The sequence below is a fragment of the Oxyura jamaicensis genome, chromosome 2 (assembly GCF_011077185.1).
Source record: "Oxyura jamaicensis isolate SHBP4307 breed ruddy duck chromosome 2, BPBGC_Ojam_1.0, whole genome shotgun sequence".
Taxonomy (NCBI): Eukaryota; Metazoa; Chordata; class Aves; order Anseriformes; family Anatidae; genus Oxyura; species Oxyura jamaicensis.
This window is the reverse complement of record NC_048894.1, coordinates 32,064,879-32,085,442: the sequence shown is the minus strand read 5'-3', so window position 1 is coordinate 32,085,442 and position 20,564 is coordinate 32,064,879. Positions and strand designations below refer to the sequence as shown.

General features: G+C 35.2%; 1 protein-coding gene across 14 annotated transcripts in view; it reads right to left on the bottom strand.

The window, feature by feature from the left end:
• Window positions 1-20,564, bottom strand: part of HDAC9 (histone deacetylase 9) — a 489,684-nt gene that overhangs the window by 98,377 nt on the left and 370,743 nt on the right. For 13 of the 14 annotated variants that reach the window (XM_035316621.1, XM_035316620.1, XM_035316616.1 and 10 more), the window contains 4 exons: window positions 13,655-13,710; window positions 13,318-13,405; window positions 8,654-8,773; window positions 8,233-8,330 (listed from right to left, as the gene is read on the bottom strand). In XM_035316621.1, coding sequence (XP_035172512.1) covers window positions 8,233-8,330; window positions 8,654-8,773; window positions 13,318-13,405; window positions 13,655-13,710 — 362 coding nt within the window. Of the gene's footprint in view, window positions 1-7,607; window positions 7,627-8,232; window positions 8,331-8,653; window positions 8,774-13,317; window positions 13,406-13,654; window positions 13,711-20,564 lie in introns of those variants that run through there. The other variant, XM_035316628.1, reaches the window with a different exon arrangement.

Sequence of the window (20,564 nt, the reverse complement as noted above, 5' to 3'; positions counted from 1 at the left end):
AAATAAAAACTTCAGTTTCTTTTTCTTCTAGAAGTATTAAAAGAAGAATAGTGGAGGTCTCATTAGCTAAGCTGGCTAAAGAAGGCATGAATAAGAACTGTGTAGCTGAAAGGCCTCTGTTTCTGCTGTTCTTGAAACAACACTCCTGTCTGATTCTGGATAATGGGCTTTTAATAAAAATATCCACCAAAGGAAAACAATTAAACAATACATAAAGCACCAGGGTGCAATCTAGTGGTTCTGTTACAGTCTGGAGCTGTTCCAGCAGAGAACATGTGGATATTTTTTACAGGCTACAGTGTAGTTCTCAAAAGTTATTATAAAGCAACAAAATTTAAATTGGAGCTGGACATCTACACAATCGCTCAGTGTTGCTGTAGGACTTTTAATTTAGAACTTAAATTTATCTCCATTTAAATACCACAGATATTTTGACTGTTAACGCAAAAATATCTTCTATAATCGTGCTGCTTTTTAATTTCTTCCAGGATGTTTCTGGTAGTATTTCTCACCTTTCCATCAAAGTATTTGACAATGTGGCAATTCTTTATCCATACACTTCTATTCATTCATCTTCCTGGCTTGACCAAAAATTGGAAAATATTTCTATTGGAGAAGAGCTCAGGTACTTTTCGGTACTTTTAAACTACAGGCCATGTAGAGCTTGGGGTTTTAATCAAATAGTTTTTAACCTGAACCACATAAACCTGACACATGCCATATTTTATTATCCTTTCTCCTCCACCCCCTACTCTGCCATGTCAATAAAATAAACTGTGCATCTGTAGAAAAGTAAGCCGACACTAATTAATTTCTGTAATGAAAGGTTTCATTTCTGTAGTTCCAGTGAATGAAAGGAGCGTCATATGTAGTTTTAAACATCCTGGTACAGTAAAGGTGAAAATTTAGGGTAGTTTGGTGAGAATAAGTTAGATTTTCCAAATAAAAATAAACGAGTAGGAAGAACAAGCAGTTTCAGGATATAAACAGTGTTGCCAGGTTTAGTTTTATGGTGAACTATGAAGTATAACAAAATGTTGAAAAGCTGTTTATGCCAGTGTTTCAAATGGTTTTAGCTCTGCTTCTCAGTTTCCCAAGGACTCTCTCCTTAACCACACAATATTCATCTGAATGCTGAGAATATTTGTCAAGAAATAAGGCAAAAGCTTGACAACTTACTATTATTACATAAATAAATGAATAAATAAATAAATACATCACACAAAGCCACAAATTCTCAGGACTATTAAACATTTACATATGAAAGTTATACTCTAGGCAGATTTTAAAAAGATAATATTCCAAGCAAACTTCTACCTTCTTCAAACTTCTTCAAAAGGAACTGCTCAGGCACTTTTAAGTCATTTCTTTTTTTAGCCATGTACCTTTCATTGAATACTGCTGAGACAGAAGGGAAAAGAAAGATCTCTTGTTGCAATGCTCATCTTATAATAATGCTCAGAAGCAGTGGACAAAATCAGAAATGAGCAACTGATTGCAGCTCTGACTTACAACTCTGCAGAATGCTGTGGATGACTGCAAACTATATACATATGTATAGAAACCATCACATAGATTTCCTAGAGCTTCCATAATTGTGATCTGTTTAGTTATATTTTTCTGCATTATGCTCATGACCATGCAGATGGATTGTGGGTAATTGGCACTCTTCAAAATGTCCATCTGCATTTGGGTAAATCAATACTGGACTCCTACATATGACTCGGAGATTCTGCCTTCCTCTTTAAGAAGTGAAGTGCTGAGTGCATTGCTGCCAGCAAATAGACAAGAAATAACAATCACTGGGGCAATCCAGTGATTACAAATTAATTACCAGTTATTATAAAGTTAAATATTGGAAAATATATCTATTTTTTCCATTAGTAAAGATAAACATGGAATTTTGCTAGTCTCAGGCCATTAACAATGGAGTTCAGCATAACAATGGATAACATAATATATTAAGGTTCTGAAGATCTTAGTTCTTTCTGTGTGCTTTTATTGACTCATGAAGCAGAACGGCTAATTTGGCTTTTTCATTTCTCCTCCCATATTTTTGCCCTTTTATCTCATTGCACTGCAAGTTCTTGAATGAGAATCTGACCTTAATACAGTTTTAAACCTAGCCTACTATAATATAAACTCAGCAGCAGCCTTTGGACATTGTAGTCATAAAAATAGTAGCATTATGCTATGAATATCTAGAATTATTGTTTAGTAGAACTTTCTTCTCAAAAATTACTTTTTGTGGAAATCATTTAACATTATAACAATATAGCACTGTTTTGTGACTCACTGTAAATAAAGCTAGGTACAGCTAAGAAAACTTGATTTTTGTCTCCTACATTTTTTTGTTCTGTTTACCAGAAACCAGGGTTTCTATTCAGTCAGAGAGATATGCTATATTGCAGAAGAGTGATGTCAAATAAAACCATAATAATATTCAAAATAGTATAAATTGATGGTTCGCCCTCATGTGGTGTATTAAACTCATTTCTACAAGAGTTTCAGAGATGAGCATTTAAATTCATTAGGCAATTAGATGATTTTTTAAATAAAGAGAGATTGAAAAGACCAGAAATACTGACTTTTAAGAGAAGAAAAATAACAAGGGATGCAAATGCATTTAAACAGGAAATGCATTTAAGAGGAAATGCAAATGCATTTAAAATAATAAACATGCACATTCAAGAGTATGCACTTCATCTACAAATGTAGCACACAAACATATGAACTTCTAATGAAATTGCAATATTGGTCTGAGTTAAAAAAATGAATTTTTGTTTTTTAGGCACACATACGTAAGACAAGAAAACTCAACACCAACAGATTAAATGAATACAGAATCTTAACAGATAGACAAAACTGATTAAGATTGTTGTTTCCAATGCTTTAGCAAACAAAAAATATGAAATTAAATTTTAGGTAAAATTAAAGCAATGTATACAAATGGATACTATCTATGTATAACTACATGGAACAGCGTAGGTAAAACATATCAATATTTTCTTTAAGTTTTCTTTTTAGGATATATGTGTGAATTTGTAACTTAAAAACTCAAAACAAAACAAACAAATAAACAAAGACAGTACCTACGCCAAAACAGAGCTAGCAAGGAGAATATATTTGAAAAAGAACAAAATTGTATTTTAAAACACTTTCATTTGAAATGTCAAAGTGGAATGTCATCAGATCAGGGAATATAAAACTAAGACCAGAAAAGAGTCAGTATACATCAATGCAATCTCTCAAAAAACCCTTAATTATGCACTGTAAGATGATAAGACTACAGTGAATATTTCTAAATGTTTTTGATAAGAGATTGGACTACAGTGAGTTTTAAACATATTTGTTTTTCTTCCAAAACAAGCACTGTAAAAGTTTGAAGATTATCTGTATATCTTTATTTTCTTTCATTTTTAACACTTTTACACTTTTACATACCTGTTCTCAAGTATGACTTCAACTTTGAATTCTCTCTCTTTTTTTTTTTAATTATTATTTTGAGGTAATTATAAATTTTGTGCTGTATTTAAAAATAAATCATAGATATTGAAGTTCATCCATAACTCTGCCTTAATGTCACCCGTGTCTTTTGAATTTGCTCACCTTACTAAATTAAAATCATACACATGGCTGCTAAAAATCCAACTCAAAGATAATATTATCATGAGCTATTTCTAATGATTCCAAGAAACACACATACACACATTTCATTTTATGTATGCTTTTATGGCCAGGTTCACTGACATGCTGTGGGTGTTTTATGCTACTCTGGAGTAGAGAGCAAAGCAGCCAGAGCATACTGGCTGGTTAAGCTAAATTTACAGCTCCTTTGTTGAATAAAAGCAGTGCAAAGCATTTGGAAGGCACACCCCAGTTTCCTTCTGTCTCTTGCTTCTCCCTCACTCTTAACCCTCACATTTGTTTCTATTTCTTCCTGTGTCTGCTGTATTTTGCTCTACAGAAACACATCTCTCCTGTCCTCTCTAAACTAAGTACATATATGTACATGTGCACATGTACAACACAGACCTGCTGCCTCCTTTACCGAGCACATCTGGTATAATGCGGAGCTTATGAAAGTAATTATTTAAACATTAGTAGTTGACTATCCCTCTTGTTTTTTCTATGGCTGTTGGCAGAAGAGAGTGGATTACATTCTCATAAATTTGAGTGTGGAATCATCTTCTTAGAAAATAGCCACTATCTTCTATTGTTTTCAAAGAGATTAAAGCAAATTTTAAATAGGTGGAAGTAAATGATGAAACATAGCTCTCTAGAGATGAAGGCCTTAAGGATAATGGAAAAGAGCTGTGGGATTTTTTTGATATCATAGGGGAAAAGAAGTTGTAGCTGCCCTTCAGGAAAAGGGCATTCTTTCAAGGAGTTTTGTAGATAAAACAATTTATTAACTATGACAAAAAACAAGCAAAAGTTTTCTGGCAAAATTAAAGGGTATATTGATTTGATTTTTGCACCTCCTTTTCATTCTGCAGAAACTTCTAACTCCTACATTTTCTATTATCTCCTTGTAGTTAACATGATCAAACATATTTTCCTATTAGAAATAGAAAATAAATGGCAGGAAAAAGATTTTTTTTATATACACAAGAGTAATCTTCATCTTCAAACTGGTTCCAGCCATTTAAATTTGATTTGGCACTATAAAGAGTTAGTTTAAAAAATACAGTAAAGACTCTTCATGTAGCACAGAAAGCAAAATGGCAGACACTAACAAGCACCATAATTTCTTTAGCTTCCCACTAGCGCCCCACTGGAGCCACTCACTCAGCATGATGTTGAAGTGATTACTCTGCGTTATACATCTAACTCATCTTCAATTGTTCTGCATTTTTATGCAGGAAAATTGCTTTTTCAAGAAAAGATATAAATATTTTCTAGGACAATTTGGAGGAAGAGAGTGAGGTGAAATCTCATTCAGTCACAACTGGATTTGTTAAAATAGATCTATGCAGCTGAAAATCACAAATATTCAGTTAGCTGCGTCTATATATAGATGTGTGTGTATGTGTATGTAAATGCTTTTACAGTTCTACATACATTCAGCCCTAGGAACTATATAAATGATATCAAATACATCATCATATATAATACCTGATTATATGCAAAACTCTAGAGGCAAAGAAAAGGACTTGGTCTCTATTACTGTGGACATTATCATTCAGAAGGATCTCTGCTGTGAAATTTGACAGTCAATCAAGAAGTAATGAGTTACCTAGTGTCAGGGTTGCTGACACTTCAGATACGTGCTCTGTGCAATTCTAGGAAGAAACTAGGGCTCTGCCAATGAGAAAATAAAGGTTATGCGTACCCCCTTGGAGACCGTTAGATGATTTTAATGCAAATTTCTCAGCTCCTAAGGACTCAAAGAATTAGGCTGTTGAAGCTGCCAAAAGCAGGAAGCCTCAGCTGTTCTCCAACTCAGTTCCAGCTGTCTGCAAATTTACTGACACCTTGGTTATGTTGGAGAGGAATTTCACCAACACACTCTCTTGCCTTCGCTAGGGACTGAATCCTACATGTCCTCTCACCCTGCTGGGGATTAGGTATGAAGAGAAAATCTCTCCATTTTGTCCCTTCATTTTTCTCTTCTCAAAACTGAGGATATCCAACATTTTCCCTGTCACTTGTTTAGGAACAGTTCCATAACTCCATCTCTAAAATCAGTTTATTTGAGAAAATATCAAGCTCATATTCCTATCTACAAAACTCACTGTATATTTTCATAAAAGCTGACCCATTGCAGGTCACAACTCCTAAGCAACAGCTGACTTGATGACTTTTTTTACCAAGTCTTCTATTAATTTTCTCCAAGTTTCTACCTTCCTTTCTACCTATGGCAAAAGGTAGAAAACTGTGACTGTGGAGCTCTTGTTCCTGGCCATTGTCTCACAGTTCTGTCCTGGCCAAACTGAGAATGCATGTTACATCATCTATGACATTTTGGATCATAGGAGGGATAGATTCTGGATTGAAGATTAAACGCCTCATCATTAGGAGTGGTAAACCTATCTACCATTCAGACCAGATCCACAAAAAATGGTTTATCCTACACAATTTATAGATTTTTCTGTCTACCTTTCAGAGTTCCATGCACTTTGCTTCATTTCCCTAGCAGGCATACTAAATCCACAACAGTAAGCATTACATTTGGCACGAAGACTGTGCTTGGGCAAAAAGGAGCTTAGGATGTAGGGAAACATTCTCTGGTTTTCCAGCTCTTTTGGAGAAAAGGAAAATGACAATATCTATTGTAATGAGTCAACAGCATTCTATTTCTAATAAACAAAACACACAAACAAACAAAAATAGCAGTTGACTATTTAAGATAATGACCCTTGCCCACATTAATTGCAACATGAACTGAATGCATTTACAATTATTTAAATTTAAAATTATTTAAAATGATTAACATTTAAAATGCATTAAGTTTTGAACCATCAGCAATTCATTTAAGAGAGAGCCTAATCAATACCTTGAATTTACCTGCTTTAAAGAAAAAACATAATTAGGCACTTATTTTAGTGGTATGTCTGCAAATGATTAGTCGTTGTGTAGTAGCTTACATGAATTTTATTTTCCTGAATAGTGCACATGCAAAACAGCAGACTGAAATTCCCTTTAATTCTGAAGCAAAGTAATAAGTACAACAGTAGTATTAGTTGCTCCAAAATGTTTATGACTGTACTTAAACTACAATGGCAAAGAACATATTTGAAAAGGTATTCTTAAGCCGAGGCACTTGCTGTCAGGATAGAAGGGGTGCCAATTATGGTTATAGTCTCACTTATGTGAGTCTTCTGTTCAACAAGTTGAGAGCAGCATTCTCCACAGTACTAAGATGGCCACATTACCTATATCATTATTGGGATAGGTCAGATACAAACCAGGAATTTTGGGGTGATCATACCAAACATTAATATCAGATACCAATACCAGTGATTTGAATAATCCAGTCCATAAAATCTCAACAAAGAATTTGACAGATCTTGGAAAGTGCCCGAGGGAATACTGAAGTATAGAAGATTTGAAGCATGTCACTGACTATTTGTTTAGACTCTTTTTATGTACAGACAATTGTAAATAAAATTCAACCCTTTTTCACAATAACAGTGTAACACTGTGAATGTGTTGGGCCACTCTGAGTGCAGGTCCAGGGTTTGGACTTCCGATTAATATGTGTTATTTATCAGATCCTTGGCATATTATTTAATTGACTAAACAGGAGTGCTTCAGAAAAAAAAAAAAAAAAAAAAAAAAAGGCAAAAAATGAGTTTATACTTTTTGAGATGTATTTTGAACAGAATATAGGTTAAAAGCTATATAAGGTAAATGCACTGCTTCTCAAAGGTGATCAAATAGTTGTGCTGTCTCATTGCCTTTCCTTCACATCAGCTTTTACTAAATGAAACCTGTTTTCAGACCTAGTATTTGATCACTCTTGAGAGGCCAGTGTTCACTAAACCCTTCCACTGGACTGCTCAACAATGAGGTGGAGAAATGCATGTAAGGTGAGACTACTGGAAGACTAAAAGTATGTTTCAAATTGGCTCTATCTCCTCTGGTTCCATGAAAATAAGACTAAAGATTATGATGCATCACCTATGAAAGAATAAAACTTAATTAAAATGAGTTATTGAAAATAAAGAGAAATACAGCATGCAGCATTTCCTGACATTCTTACTGAGAAATTTCAAAATTGTTTACTTTTTTGTAACTAGCATTTTACTGAAATTCATAGAAAATTACAATTGGTCAAATCTCTGAGAACCATCATGGTAAGAATTTCAAGCTAATGAGGAATGCTGGGATTGGACCATACTTAATATTACTTTGTATGTGCTATACTTACATGTAACTGCAGTCGATGTGAACAGTATTTCTCTTGTGCCAGATATCAATGATTACATTTAAATTTTGTATGTAGTGGAGTTAGAGAGCTGAAAGTCATTTCAATGTCACGATACAATAATGATAAAATGAGCAACTGATTAAATCATCAGATTTTTTTTCTATTCTGAGTGGGTGACCACAAAAATTGAATTACCCATTTTTTAAGCCTACTAAGCTTTCAAATACCAGGATACCAGTATTAAATTAGTTTTGCCATGGGTCATTTCTCCTGTCTTTCAAAATTACATTAGTTTTTATTTATGTGTTTGTATTCTACCACTGGTTTTCATAACTTTAAAATAAAATAGTACCAACCTGAATGCTGTGAGATATTCAACATCACCCATAGGAGGATCCAAGCCACCTGTCCAAGCAATATTTATATTATAACCTTCGCCTGGGCCACTTCCAACCTGAAAAATAGGAAGAAAATGGGAAGAAGAAATAAAAAGGAGGAAAAGAGATAAGGAAAAGAGAGAGGAAAATGGGGAAAACATCTGAAGTGTTCTTTAGAAACAAACATCAAACAATGTGTCAGATCAGCACAGCCTTGTTTGAAAAGGGCTGCTCTGGGTTATGCACTTGTTTTCCACTGGTCCCCTGCTCCCAGTGGACAATTTGGTAATCTGGTGTAATTTAAAGAACCAGAGAAGGACAAGAAAATTAGGGGTAATCATGCAACGCAATTACCTGAAAGATACAAATAAAAATGGGGCTCTAAAGAAATAAACCTAACCTCATTTGGGGCTCCACTGCCAGGGAAGAAGTTGCCTTCATCATAGCGATGGAGGGAAACATACAGGATGCTGGGGTCAGCATAAAAAGCCTGCTGTGTACCGTTGCCATGGTGAACATCCTAAAGGAGAAAAAAAACAGATGACAAATGTAATAATGTCCAACTCAGTGCAGAGAGCTCACTTCTGCTCTCTTTTACCCCCTCTCTCTCTCTGTTTCTCTCCCTCTCCATTGCCCTCCTTTTGTCTTTCCCTTTCCCCCTCCCTTCACCACCCCATACTTCCTGAACTTTCAGGCAAATTACTCTTTAATGCACTCATTTTTTAAACTGGCTTCTAAAAATCAGGAAACCATAGCGAGCATGCCCTGGAGACTCCAGATGAGCAGTCATTGAGAAATCCCAGTCCTTTTGTACAATTAGATATTTATACACCAGCTCTTTGTACTCCTTGCCTCAGTGATGGAATCTAGCATCCTGTTTTATGGAGGAATTTTATGACTTATTAACTGCCAACAGTTCATAACCCCTCAGGCTTAATTAACTAGCCTCATTGGCCTCTGAAGAAAGACTAATGTTTAAACTACAAACTAGTATTTTGCAGAAGGATCTATGGTTTACAGAGCTTTTTCACAATTCTTGACAGAACACTAAACATAAGTGTATTCATTGATTTGCCAAGTTCCACTATTGAGGTCAAAGGCTCTGCGACCAGCTGAGTAAATTGGCTTTCTTGAAACATTCAGTTCAGTTAGCAGTCCCTCAGCAGTTAGATCCACATCAAAAGAGATGCCAGATGCGGAAAGGACTTCATACTTCATTTTTGCAAAATCATGACGGCAACAGTTGAAGACAGAGGAATATGATCTCATTAGCTATTAAATCATCTGGCAGATAGGATGGTGCCTTCTACAATCACGGAGTGACCTTGGCCAGTCTCCATATTTCAAACATTATATAACACCAGTGAAAAGAAATTCTGTCATTAAATAAAATATTGGAAAAGAAATGCTGGCAGTATATCTGTATAATAAAGGCTGATAATATGGGCTTTTCATATTTTTTAATTTTGTTTTCACAGTTCTACTATTGTAATATGTAGTTAGGCACACATGAAATTTTACAAGTGAAAATGGAAAATCCACTCGCCTTTTTGTAAAGGAAAATTGAGCCTTTATTATAAGTTTTTCAACTGGGATTTGTAAGAAGCTGAAAAGTTATAGATATTGTTTATTCTCCTCATTTAGCTGATCCCTTTAAAATTTCTGACTTAAAGACAGAATTCAAAAGGACAAAGTACACTAAATGGTGACATTATCATCCAGACTACTTATTTTACAAACACTATGAGATTTGAACTGAATTTAGTATCAGAGAAAAAAATGGTATCATTTTCTTCAAAATGCCTATACTCCAGGAAGATTCAAGTTAGGTCTACACTGCCAACAGCACAGCAAGCACTATCCATTTCATGCATTCTTTGCCAGCTGATGTAGCCCATGATTCTCTCTGACATTTTCAGGACTCTCTGCATTGACCAAGTCTCATTTGTACTGCATTGTGCTTGACTTGGACCCCTCTGGGACTAATATCAGGTAATATTATAACAGTTACATTTTTTTTTTTTTTTTATTTCATCAGTTGAAAGTCCTTGAAGCAACACGAGGATTAAGTCACAGACAAACCGTGTAATGGCAAGGTTAAATGTAACACATTGGGGGTGCAAGGGAGCACACACTGGTGTGAGGGTGTTGGAGGTTTGAAGGCAGCCAGCACAGTATTATTAGGCTTTGACTGGCAAATGAAGTCAAAGCTGGCATGCAGCCTAATCCTAGAACAACATCCAGTTTTCTTCCGGGACAGAATTAATTGGTTTACTTCAAAACAGACCCAGATCCTGCTAGCATATTTGCAGGTATGGATGATCTTGGGACCAGGAATGCAAAAAGAATCTGAGGAACAATGTTGGCCATATGGATACATCTGTAAGCACCATGCTTAAAAAATGTAAGAGTACTTCACTTTGTGATTTTAAATAGTTTTTATTTTCCTAGCATATTTGGGGTTACAGATATATTCTTGCTATAACAGTTTTCAAATGACAAGAAAACAAATTAGTTTAGTGGAGGACTTGATGTTAGGTCAGAGGTTGGACTAGGAGATCTTGGAGGTCTCTTCCAAACTAAATTATTCTGTGATTCGTGAAATGACAAGAGAACCTTTTTTTTTTTTTTTTTTTTTTTTTTCCTTCATTATTTGCATCTCAAAGCTAGTTTTCTTGTCTACACTTTAATTCCACCAAAAGTTACTCTGTTTTGAAGAGCATTAACTTCTCTGTTTAGACAGGAATATGCTATTTAAGACATTTAATAGCATTTAATTAAATAGCATTTAATATGCTATTTAGACAAAGGAATATGCTATTTAAGACTGTGGATGTTACCACCATGTGGGAAAGATTCTGCCCTTAATACATCAAATGTATTCAGGATGCATAAGTCAGTTCAAAAACTGAGATTTATTCAAAGGTAGAATGAGGAAAGAAAAGCTGACAGAGAGATCTTCTATTTTTGTGTAGAAAAAAAGAAGATTTAAAATTAAAAAGTTAAGAATTTATATGAACACATAGCAGCTACAAAGACTTCATTTGTAACTAGAATACAGTTTAATGTGTGGGATTGAACATTACACTTAACATTAACATAGTATTAACATGTATAGCTGCCAACCAGCATGGGGTCCTGCTGTGCTAGTAACTATCAAAATATAATCTCAAAGGTTAATTCCAAGTCTAACATCTGTAATTCCATTATTTCTTTCAGATGCTCAAAGATCTGTTGGTGGACATATAAATACTAATGGACATATATAATTACTAATTTATTCATTCATTTAGTCTGGATTGAGAATTATCCATAGTTTGCCTATATATAAGAATTGCCTATACATAAGAATTTTTCCATATGATTTTTTGTGCATCATTGCACTGACCATGGAGCAGGCTAGGGACCGGACTGCAATTGCTGCAGGATTTACGTAATCTTTATCAGCCATATACTTCCCTCTTTTCACCAGTGGAGTTATTCCGGCCAATGGAACAGAATCAGAAATAGGCTGAGCATTCCCTATCTACTTTCCTGTGTGGGTAAGCATAGGCAGCCTCACAGGTTATCATTTGCACAGGTAATGATTTGCACATTTAACCTTGCCTTGCAGAATCAGTGTTGAATTCCTGAGTACTTATTGGTTGTGTAGATGACAAGGATGTGATTTCTATTCTTGACTAGGCAAATGTAACACTTGTAGTAAAAAAGACTTAGAAACATTCACAAAAAATCTCTGAATATTTTTTTCTTATTCAAAAACAAGAATAAACAGAGTTCACTTTTGGCTAGCATTTACAGCAATAAAACTCAATGAAGTGTACGATTCAAGTCAGCAAATGGTTACAAAAACAGTGGAAGTGATTTTTTTTCACAAGTACTGGTTTCTTGCAGTATTTAATTATGACCCTAAGTGATAGTAGAACACTCTGAGAAATGTTTGTAAAAAACAACCTAAGAATATCTGTCCGGCCCATATACTTATTCTACCACTCATTTTTCTCCTGCCATTCCTTCTCTCACACTCGCCCTTTCTCTGCTTCTCTTCAACAACCAGTACGCATGTTTAACTGAAGAAAAGTGCTAGATGGCAAGGCCATGACTTCACAATAAGATTTAATTATGAGTGCATATATGGACAAGATTTAGACTATTAAGCTCTGCACTTCAAAAACCCTTTAACATATTTTGTCTTTAAATCTTTTATCACCTGCAAAAATTAATTAAGTGCAGATGTAACAGGTTAGGTTTTGATGCCAGGGTTCATTTCCTGTCTATGCTTTGTCAGACACCCTATTACACCTCCTCATGAACTGTAAGAAAACAAAAATGGTGCTCATAAATCAGCATTCAACTTTCCTTGGGCTGTGCATTGTGCTGATCCTTTAAGTGCAAGGCAGAGCTCCAATTCATTATTCATGAAAATAATATAGACAACATGCCAAATGTCATCTGCATTTAAATAATCCATTTGTTAAAACTATTAAGCATCGTGTAAGAATGCCTTCTATTAGAATACAAGACTAATCCAATGAAGTGGATTTTTAATCATGCATCTTTCCTTCAGGGAACCATCAAAAGCTGGCACATATGAATTGAAAACTTCTTAGAGGGAATGACCTGTTGATTTGTTTAATAATACTGAAGTTACACAACAAGTCGAATCATTGCTAGCTGGGGGAAGTAGCTAATTTGGTTACCAAAGCAACAGCATTCTTTAAAGCACATCTGACTATTTAAAGTTTGTATTCTGTAGGGAAAAGTAAACTTGGGTTCTGTAGGGTTATTTTAACGGTGGAAGTATCAATTCATTTAAGGACCATAAAAGTTGCCCTGATCTGTGCCTTCTTCTCATTAAATTGCAGTTAACACCATTAAAGTGAAACATAGATGTTTATGGCTTCAGTACTGCCATCCTGGCTTTAATGAGTTCCCAAAATCAGAGGAAATGCACACCTTTATTACTTGTAGGTATTAAAAGCAGGAAGGTCTGACATATAAATACAAATTCATTATCTTTTATCTAGACTCACTGAAGGTGTGATGCTTGCCAAGAATACATACCAGATCTACAATCAATATCTTCCCTATATTCAGCTTGTCTCTCAAGTATTTGGCAGTAATTGCAATCGAATTAAAAAAGCAGAATCCCCTGTGGAATAGGGAAGAACAAAAATAAGAAAGCAAATCAGTCAGGAAAACAGCTATAAATAATGTTCTGAACATTTAAAGAAAAAAAAAAAGCTATATGATCTCTGAGGCCATAAATCTGCTTCTGGGAGTACCTAGAAAGCCTTTTCAGTCATCTGCTAACAATTACAGTTCTTCAGAGACATGCACAACACAGGTGATTGCCAGTAACCTTAGTGCTCCAAGATGGGCAATATTCCCTGGTACTTACATGGCTGTTGATTCTTCAGCATGATGGCCTGGGGGCCTTACAACAGCAAAACCATTCTGTAAGAACAAGATAGGTTTTCAATTATCAGCTTAAAAAAATATTTGACTCAGTGCAAAACAGAGCAGCAGGCAGACTGGATTGAAATCTATTTCAGGCTCTTGAGCACTTTTTCTGTCCAATCACCCTTTCATAGTATTGCCAGAAATAATATATTTGAGAACAGTGGCAAATAAGCATATATAAATATGCACATGCGCATACATAAACATGCACACACACAACACAACCTAAACAAGAGGAAAAGACAGGACGGGAAAGCTGTTGTTGTCAACTCTGCAGTCAAGAATTCACATTTAAACAGGAGCAGAGAGGACCAACCCATTCTTGATCTAAGTTCATGTAACCTTACATTGTTTGAGATTGAGAAAATTCAAACTAAAAGCAGCTTAACATTTTAAACGATTACTCAGTGTTGACCCTATTTTCTATATGGACTAAATGATAAATTCAGACACACACACACATACAAATCCTAACAGTAGAAAAAGAACTACAATGAATATCCCATATTTCTGCAGACTATGAATTAAACTTGGGAACTTGCCAGTCTCACAAGCTTATTACATTCCCTAAAGTCAATTTCTAACACACATTCTGAAATTGTATAGAAATGTTTATAAAAGACAGCAGTAGGATCAGTGATGATCAAGGAATTTTCTGCCACTGGAGATAAAAGAAAAATGAAGTCTTCCCACTTCATGGTGGGGTAAGGTAAGGGGCAAATGTAGAAATACTGGCAAGGTAGCTCTGTTCAGAAAGTTAGATTATCTATTCAGGAAGCAGTGCATCATAAGGTGTGTATTATAAAATTTCTCTTTAAAAAGACAGATTCAGAAGTAACATTACTTCATCAAATTTACTCTTTATTTCAACTAGTCAAGACTGTTAATCTCTTCTATTCAGCTAATTCTTATATTCACATCAAATTCATGACAAATACCACATACATCAGAATAAGAAGTTATAATCTGTGCTGATTATATCAGCCAAACTTGTATTTTCAAGCAGTCTCACAAAAATGCCATGTGTATATGCAGGGCTACAAGACTGAGTACCATATTTTCAGAGGGGAAGAAACAGAAACAAGGATGGAATATCTCTATGTTTCAATAATTAATAATTACAGTAGACCAGTTAGATATACTTAAACTAGTTAAATGTCATTGTTTCAGTCTTTACTCATATGAAATGAATATGATAATGGCTAATATTTTATTCACACAGGTGTTACTGTGTGCACTTGCACAATTATCTGCCTATGTAGTTTCACTAGCATTACTTTATAAACAATTACTACTAGGCTATTTTATAACATCTGATGCTGAACATAATCCAAGCAGCCAGCTGCAAATTTTTGTGCAGCCTGGCAAAAATTCTATCGGGCTATAGTAAACTTAAACTATAATGCAAATGGAGTACAACTCTAAAGAGTGGTTTCTTTGGCCACCATTAAAAGGATGTCAAAGGGGGTGGACGTCATGCATTATTTTGTATTAAATGTCCACACTTCAGGAAAAGAAAAGCCAAAGAAACTAAAGACAGAACAAAAATATATGTTCGTATTTAGGTAAGCATTCTTTAAAGTGAAATATAAATTGTTTATAGATCAAACACAGCATCAATAAAAAAGGCATTGTGGCTTGCACTAGTCTTCAGAATCAAACCATCTTTACACTCAGCTAAAACGCTGATCCTCCTGAGTTGCTTTTTACATAAAATATGACTTAGAGAAGAATTCTGTAAAGTAGTCTCTTCTAGCATTTATGAAAAATAAAGTATGTATATGCTGAGGAATGTACAGATGAATAAGTGAAAACGCTCAGAGAAGAGGGCATTACTGGAAAGAGCTCTATGATATCTGTACTTTGTTCTCACAATATTTGTAAGAATTTGAAAAAAAATACAAGCAAGGAGTATAGCTGCCCTTCATCTCACAGATCATTATTGTCTAACTTTATAAACAATCCCAAAAGATCAATATAATTAAGATTGTTATACCTGGGAGAATTTCATGGGGGAAAATACAGACACACAAAAAAATCGACACTGCTCTTTTTGACATGACATTTACACTTTAGGCTTCTCTCTTCTATTTCCTTATTTTGACAACACTGTTTGGAAGTATTGTTTAGTTATAGCTGGCTTATTTTCTACTATCAGAGCTTAAATAAGCTATTCCGGTTCTCCATGAACATGCATTTACTTACATGCACAACATTTACTTTAGTGTTGTGACCATTTGTTATGTTTTTTGTTGTTGTTGTTGGTGGTGGTGGTGGTTTAATATTGCAATAAGTTCAGTATTCACATGAGAAAAATTATTATTTTTTTTTTTTAGATACAGTGCACACATTATATTGATAAGGCATATAATGTAATCAAATTCTACCAAACACCGAAAACTAGTTACCATACAGTATTAACAGCAACTTTCATGCAATTGATAAAACCCTTTGTTTCTTCTACTTTCACAATTTGCACAAACACACCCTGTATTCACACAAGAGAACATGAATTCATTTAGTTAGGCAATATTTAAATACCAGACAGTGAGCTCAGAACAGTAGACAGAAAGGCAAAAACCTGCTTTAAAGATAGAAAGACTAACACAGAGGAATATGTTGAAAATGAAGCCAACACACATAAATTCAAAGCATTTTTGTACAGATCCTTATTTATACTAGGATACAGACACCTTTATATGTAGACAGAACATTAAACTGACTGACTGACATGAACATTAGAAAAAGGATTCATGTCTGTGTCATTATATGCTTACCTCTAGTAAAATTTGAGGATAAAGAGTAAAGCCTGAATAGTCATATTCAAAAATCTGTACATATTTAAACAACGAACAAAGGGAAACCTGCCAAAACTCAGTTTACAAATTGTAAAAAATAAAAAATATAAAAATATAGAGATATTGTAATATACTGCAGAGTTAGCTCTTAAATAAAAACTAAGAAAAAATGTTAGACTTTTTCCACAGTCTTTCCTGATTCCAGAGAGATAGACTCTTGGCTTCCAACAAAGAAAAGTGTACATCCCCATACTGTGGCCTCATTTTATTTGGCGATACAGTTGATTATTTCAGTAGCACGCTGGGTCTGAACATTGGGCCGCATCATGCTTGGGCACCTACTATACCTTGCCTGAACCATTCAAAACAACGCAATAGCACAGTTTGTTGCTCCAGGGTTTGGGACTGACCATCTACAGCAGAGTTCCTCTGGTGTTTTTGTGATAAAAGGAGATAAAACTAAAGCTAGGAACTTTTTCCCTAGAGCAACATATGGTGACTAAGGCAAGGTGTCAATCACTCTTCCCCTATCTGGACAATGGGAGCTTGCTCTGTCCAGATTCCAAGTAGACCAAAAGCAACCCAGCCAATCGGGCACTCCAGGCACGCTGAGAGCCAGGATGGAACTACTCTAGACCAGATGACCTCCACAAGTCCTTTCCAACTTCAACCACTCAGTGATTCTGTGATTCTACTTAGAAGTTCACAACTACATATCTTTGAAAAGAAACTGTCAGGAAAATAGGTGGGTGTAATCCCTAGTGGTGAGCAAAGTTCCGGCAGGACTCTGTCCCTTGCCCTAGCTGATTTTATCGACACATGTTGCCAAAGACAGCTTTCTCAGGAACCTCTGTTTATTTCATATGGAGACCAGGTACCTAAGTCAGAATCACACTAGAAGCTCTACATCATCCAAAATCAGGTGTTAAAGTCTCTTATTTTCTACATGTCTAAATCCCTTAACAAATACAGCCCATAAGTCTTAAAATTAGTAGTGCTCTTATGTGGCATTTGTAGACACTTGTTTTTAATGGAAGGTTTTACTTTTGCTTCACCGTGCACAAGCATTAGAGTCAGGAGTGAATGAAACTAATACTTCATTTCTTTGTTGAAACTGTTTTAGTTATTATATAAAAATGTATCCATTCCTCCTGTCAGAATTGATATTCCTTATATTTATATACATATATATATATGTATATATATATGAAATGGTGTCATTATAAAGTTATATATAATAGTATTTCTTTAAATTTAAAAGGTACTCCATAGAGTATACCTGACAGGATGCAAACCCTGAAGTGGCCTTAGGGCCATCTTTTACCTTCTTACTACCTGTGACTCAGTTAACTCCTACAATAATAAACATCAGGGCTGCTTTCAACCCCAGCTGCCTACAAAAATCCCTTGAAATGGTACCCTGAAGAAGATAACTATATTCTTACCAGGTCACTTCTGCTGTAACATGATCCCAAGCTATGCCATCCAGCAGGGAGGGTAAGAATAAGAATGGTGTAAGAGCGAGGCAATCCTCAGGTACCTGTTTGGGACAATTTTACAAGCTATTCATACTGCCAGAGCAGGAGCCAGTATCTGGCCCTGGGGGTCTACGAATGCAGTGAACAAGAACCCATGATTTAACAGAGCAGTGTTAGCAGCATGTACATTTGCCAAGAAAACAGTAATGGACATGAGGGAATACCATTTTGTCTCGCAGAGGAAGCTAGTAGAGGCCAAGAACACAAAAATGGACGTTAAATGTTTAACTCTGTGATGGAAACAAAGAGTTCCCTGTCTGCTTTCCTGCAGGTCTAAAAGGATTGCACTGGAGAATATATATGAAAAGTTGGTGCTCACAGGCTGACATATATACAACTGAGACAGCCTCTTTACCAAAACTAGTGTGAACTATATTGGGAAAAAATGCAGACAAACAGTTTTAACAACAGAGTGGTCATGGAGATAGGTTGCATACCACACATATAATTAAAGTTGTACTACTATATGAAATAATAATAGTCCTTCAGATATAAATATAACCATAATTGCTGGGATAAAGTATCTAAGAGATGGTTCCATATAAAATTTTGTAATCTGGTAACTTTGTAAAAGCAAAGAATATAAAGTACTATCTAAAAAACTGTATTGGTAACTTTGATGGTTGTTATCAATCATATCTCTAACACTAGTAAAATAAACATTTGCTTATGACTGTTCTTCCACGCTACACGTTGTTAAAAATGCTGAACCTGAGTAACAGAAAAAAAAAAAAAATGCTTCACTTTTGTAGCTGCTACACATTGCTTAGAATTTTTTGTAAGGCAGAGGGAGAGTGTTATAGGGCAGAAGGTGAGACAAGGAGGTAGAAATTTGACCCGATGATCTCTTGAGGTCCCTTCCAACCCCTACAGTTTTGTGAGTCTGTGATTCTGTGAAATGAAGGTAGGGCAGAATGTGCATGAGAGCTGTCTAGGAGCCACGTCTAGGAGCCACCTGAGCACAGGGTAACTCCCAGGAAAGCAGATTTTCCTACATAACCAGAAGAGTTATGTGTTTGCTGTTCCAGCATGAATGGAAATTTGCTGGCCTGAAGAATTACTGAAGGACACTGTAGGGCCAGGAGGTCACTTCTCAGCCCTTTTCATTTATGTCTTTAGAAAGGCAGTTCATTATAATTTTTGATCTAATAAAAGCAGTAGAGCTGGGAAAAATGAATGAGTGATTTTTACATGGAATACTTTTAAGACTAGAAAATTAAGAGTTGGGGGGTATTAATTAAGCTAATCCTGTTTATTCAGTAGACTAGTACAATTTACCTTATGATTCTTCCATAGCCTTGTGTGACAAAGACCTTGAAATCAGTAATAACCAAGCACATTTGGAATGAGAGTTTCAGGTTCAAGTTATTCAGGAATCACAAAGACAGCAGAGTAACAATGACCAAATGCAGGAGATTTATTTTGGTATTGATTCAACCTGACATATCAGAAAGAACCATTCCAGGAATGTATCAGATTCTGGTTTGGAGGAAACTCATTTCAACTGCTTTTATTCTGTTAAATGACCCCTGACTACCAACAGGGCAACTCTACACGTGTGTGCTTGCACTTGCACACACACACACATGATAAGGAGGAGAAAGAACTTGTTTCTTGATTCAGCTGAAGTAGATGCAAGATCTCTCTTCATTTATGTGTCTTTTTTCTTGAGTGCTTTTTTTTTTTTGCAAAATTGCTTCTTAATTAAATCAAACTTTTTAAAAAATAAGGAATAACCATATGAAATCTACCAGCTCTTGACAGTTTACTGTGTAGGTCTTTTCCTTTTCAAATTTGTCAAATTAAAAATATATGGCACTTATGTGTTTCTATCACAGAAAAGAGTGTTGCCATCACCAATGTTGACATATTTAAAGGATATTCAGAGTAAACTATGGAATAATCCTTATTCTGGGTACCGTATTTAAAATAATTAATTCCAGCTTGTAGTAGTACTGAATAGGAACATCTGAAACTGGAGGAAAAAAAAAAGAAAAAAAAGAAAAAAAAGAAAAAAGAAATGTTCCTTTTGGATTTTCACTAGTACCACAGTCTGCTCTGGGACTGAGTTGCCCATTATGATGGAAATTAATTTCCCAGTGCATAGGGTGGTTCTTACTAGTTGTACACTTTTTAAATTACATTTTTCACTAATATATTTTCTTTTCTGCTGCTCAACTGTAATATATAAAGGGACAGCCAGAGAAATGTAAATTTTGTTACCAAAAAAGAAGACGCATTTAATATTCACAGAACAGCCCACAATAAAACAACCGTTATAAGAACAAATAATTTTGAATGACATTAGACAGCAAAGTACAATTATTACAAAATGATCATACTAATATAATCAGCTATTTCACTTCCGACTTCTTAGAAGTAGTATTAGAAGCACCTGCTGCACAGGATAAGGGAGAGTTTCTTTGTGCACAGATGCTTGTGAGTGAAGCAGCACCCTGGGAGGAAGGTGAGGTGAGGTGAGGTGAGGTGAGGTGAGGTGAGGTGAGGTGAG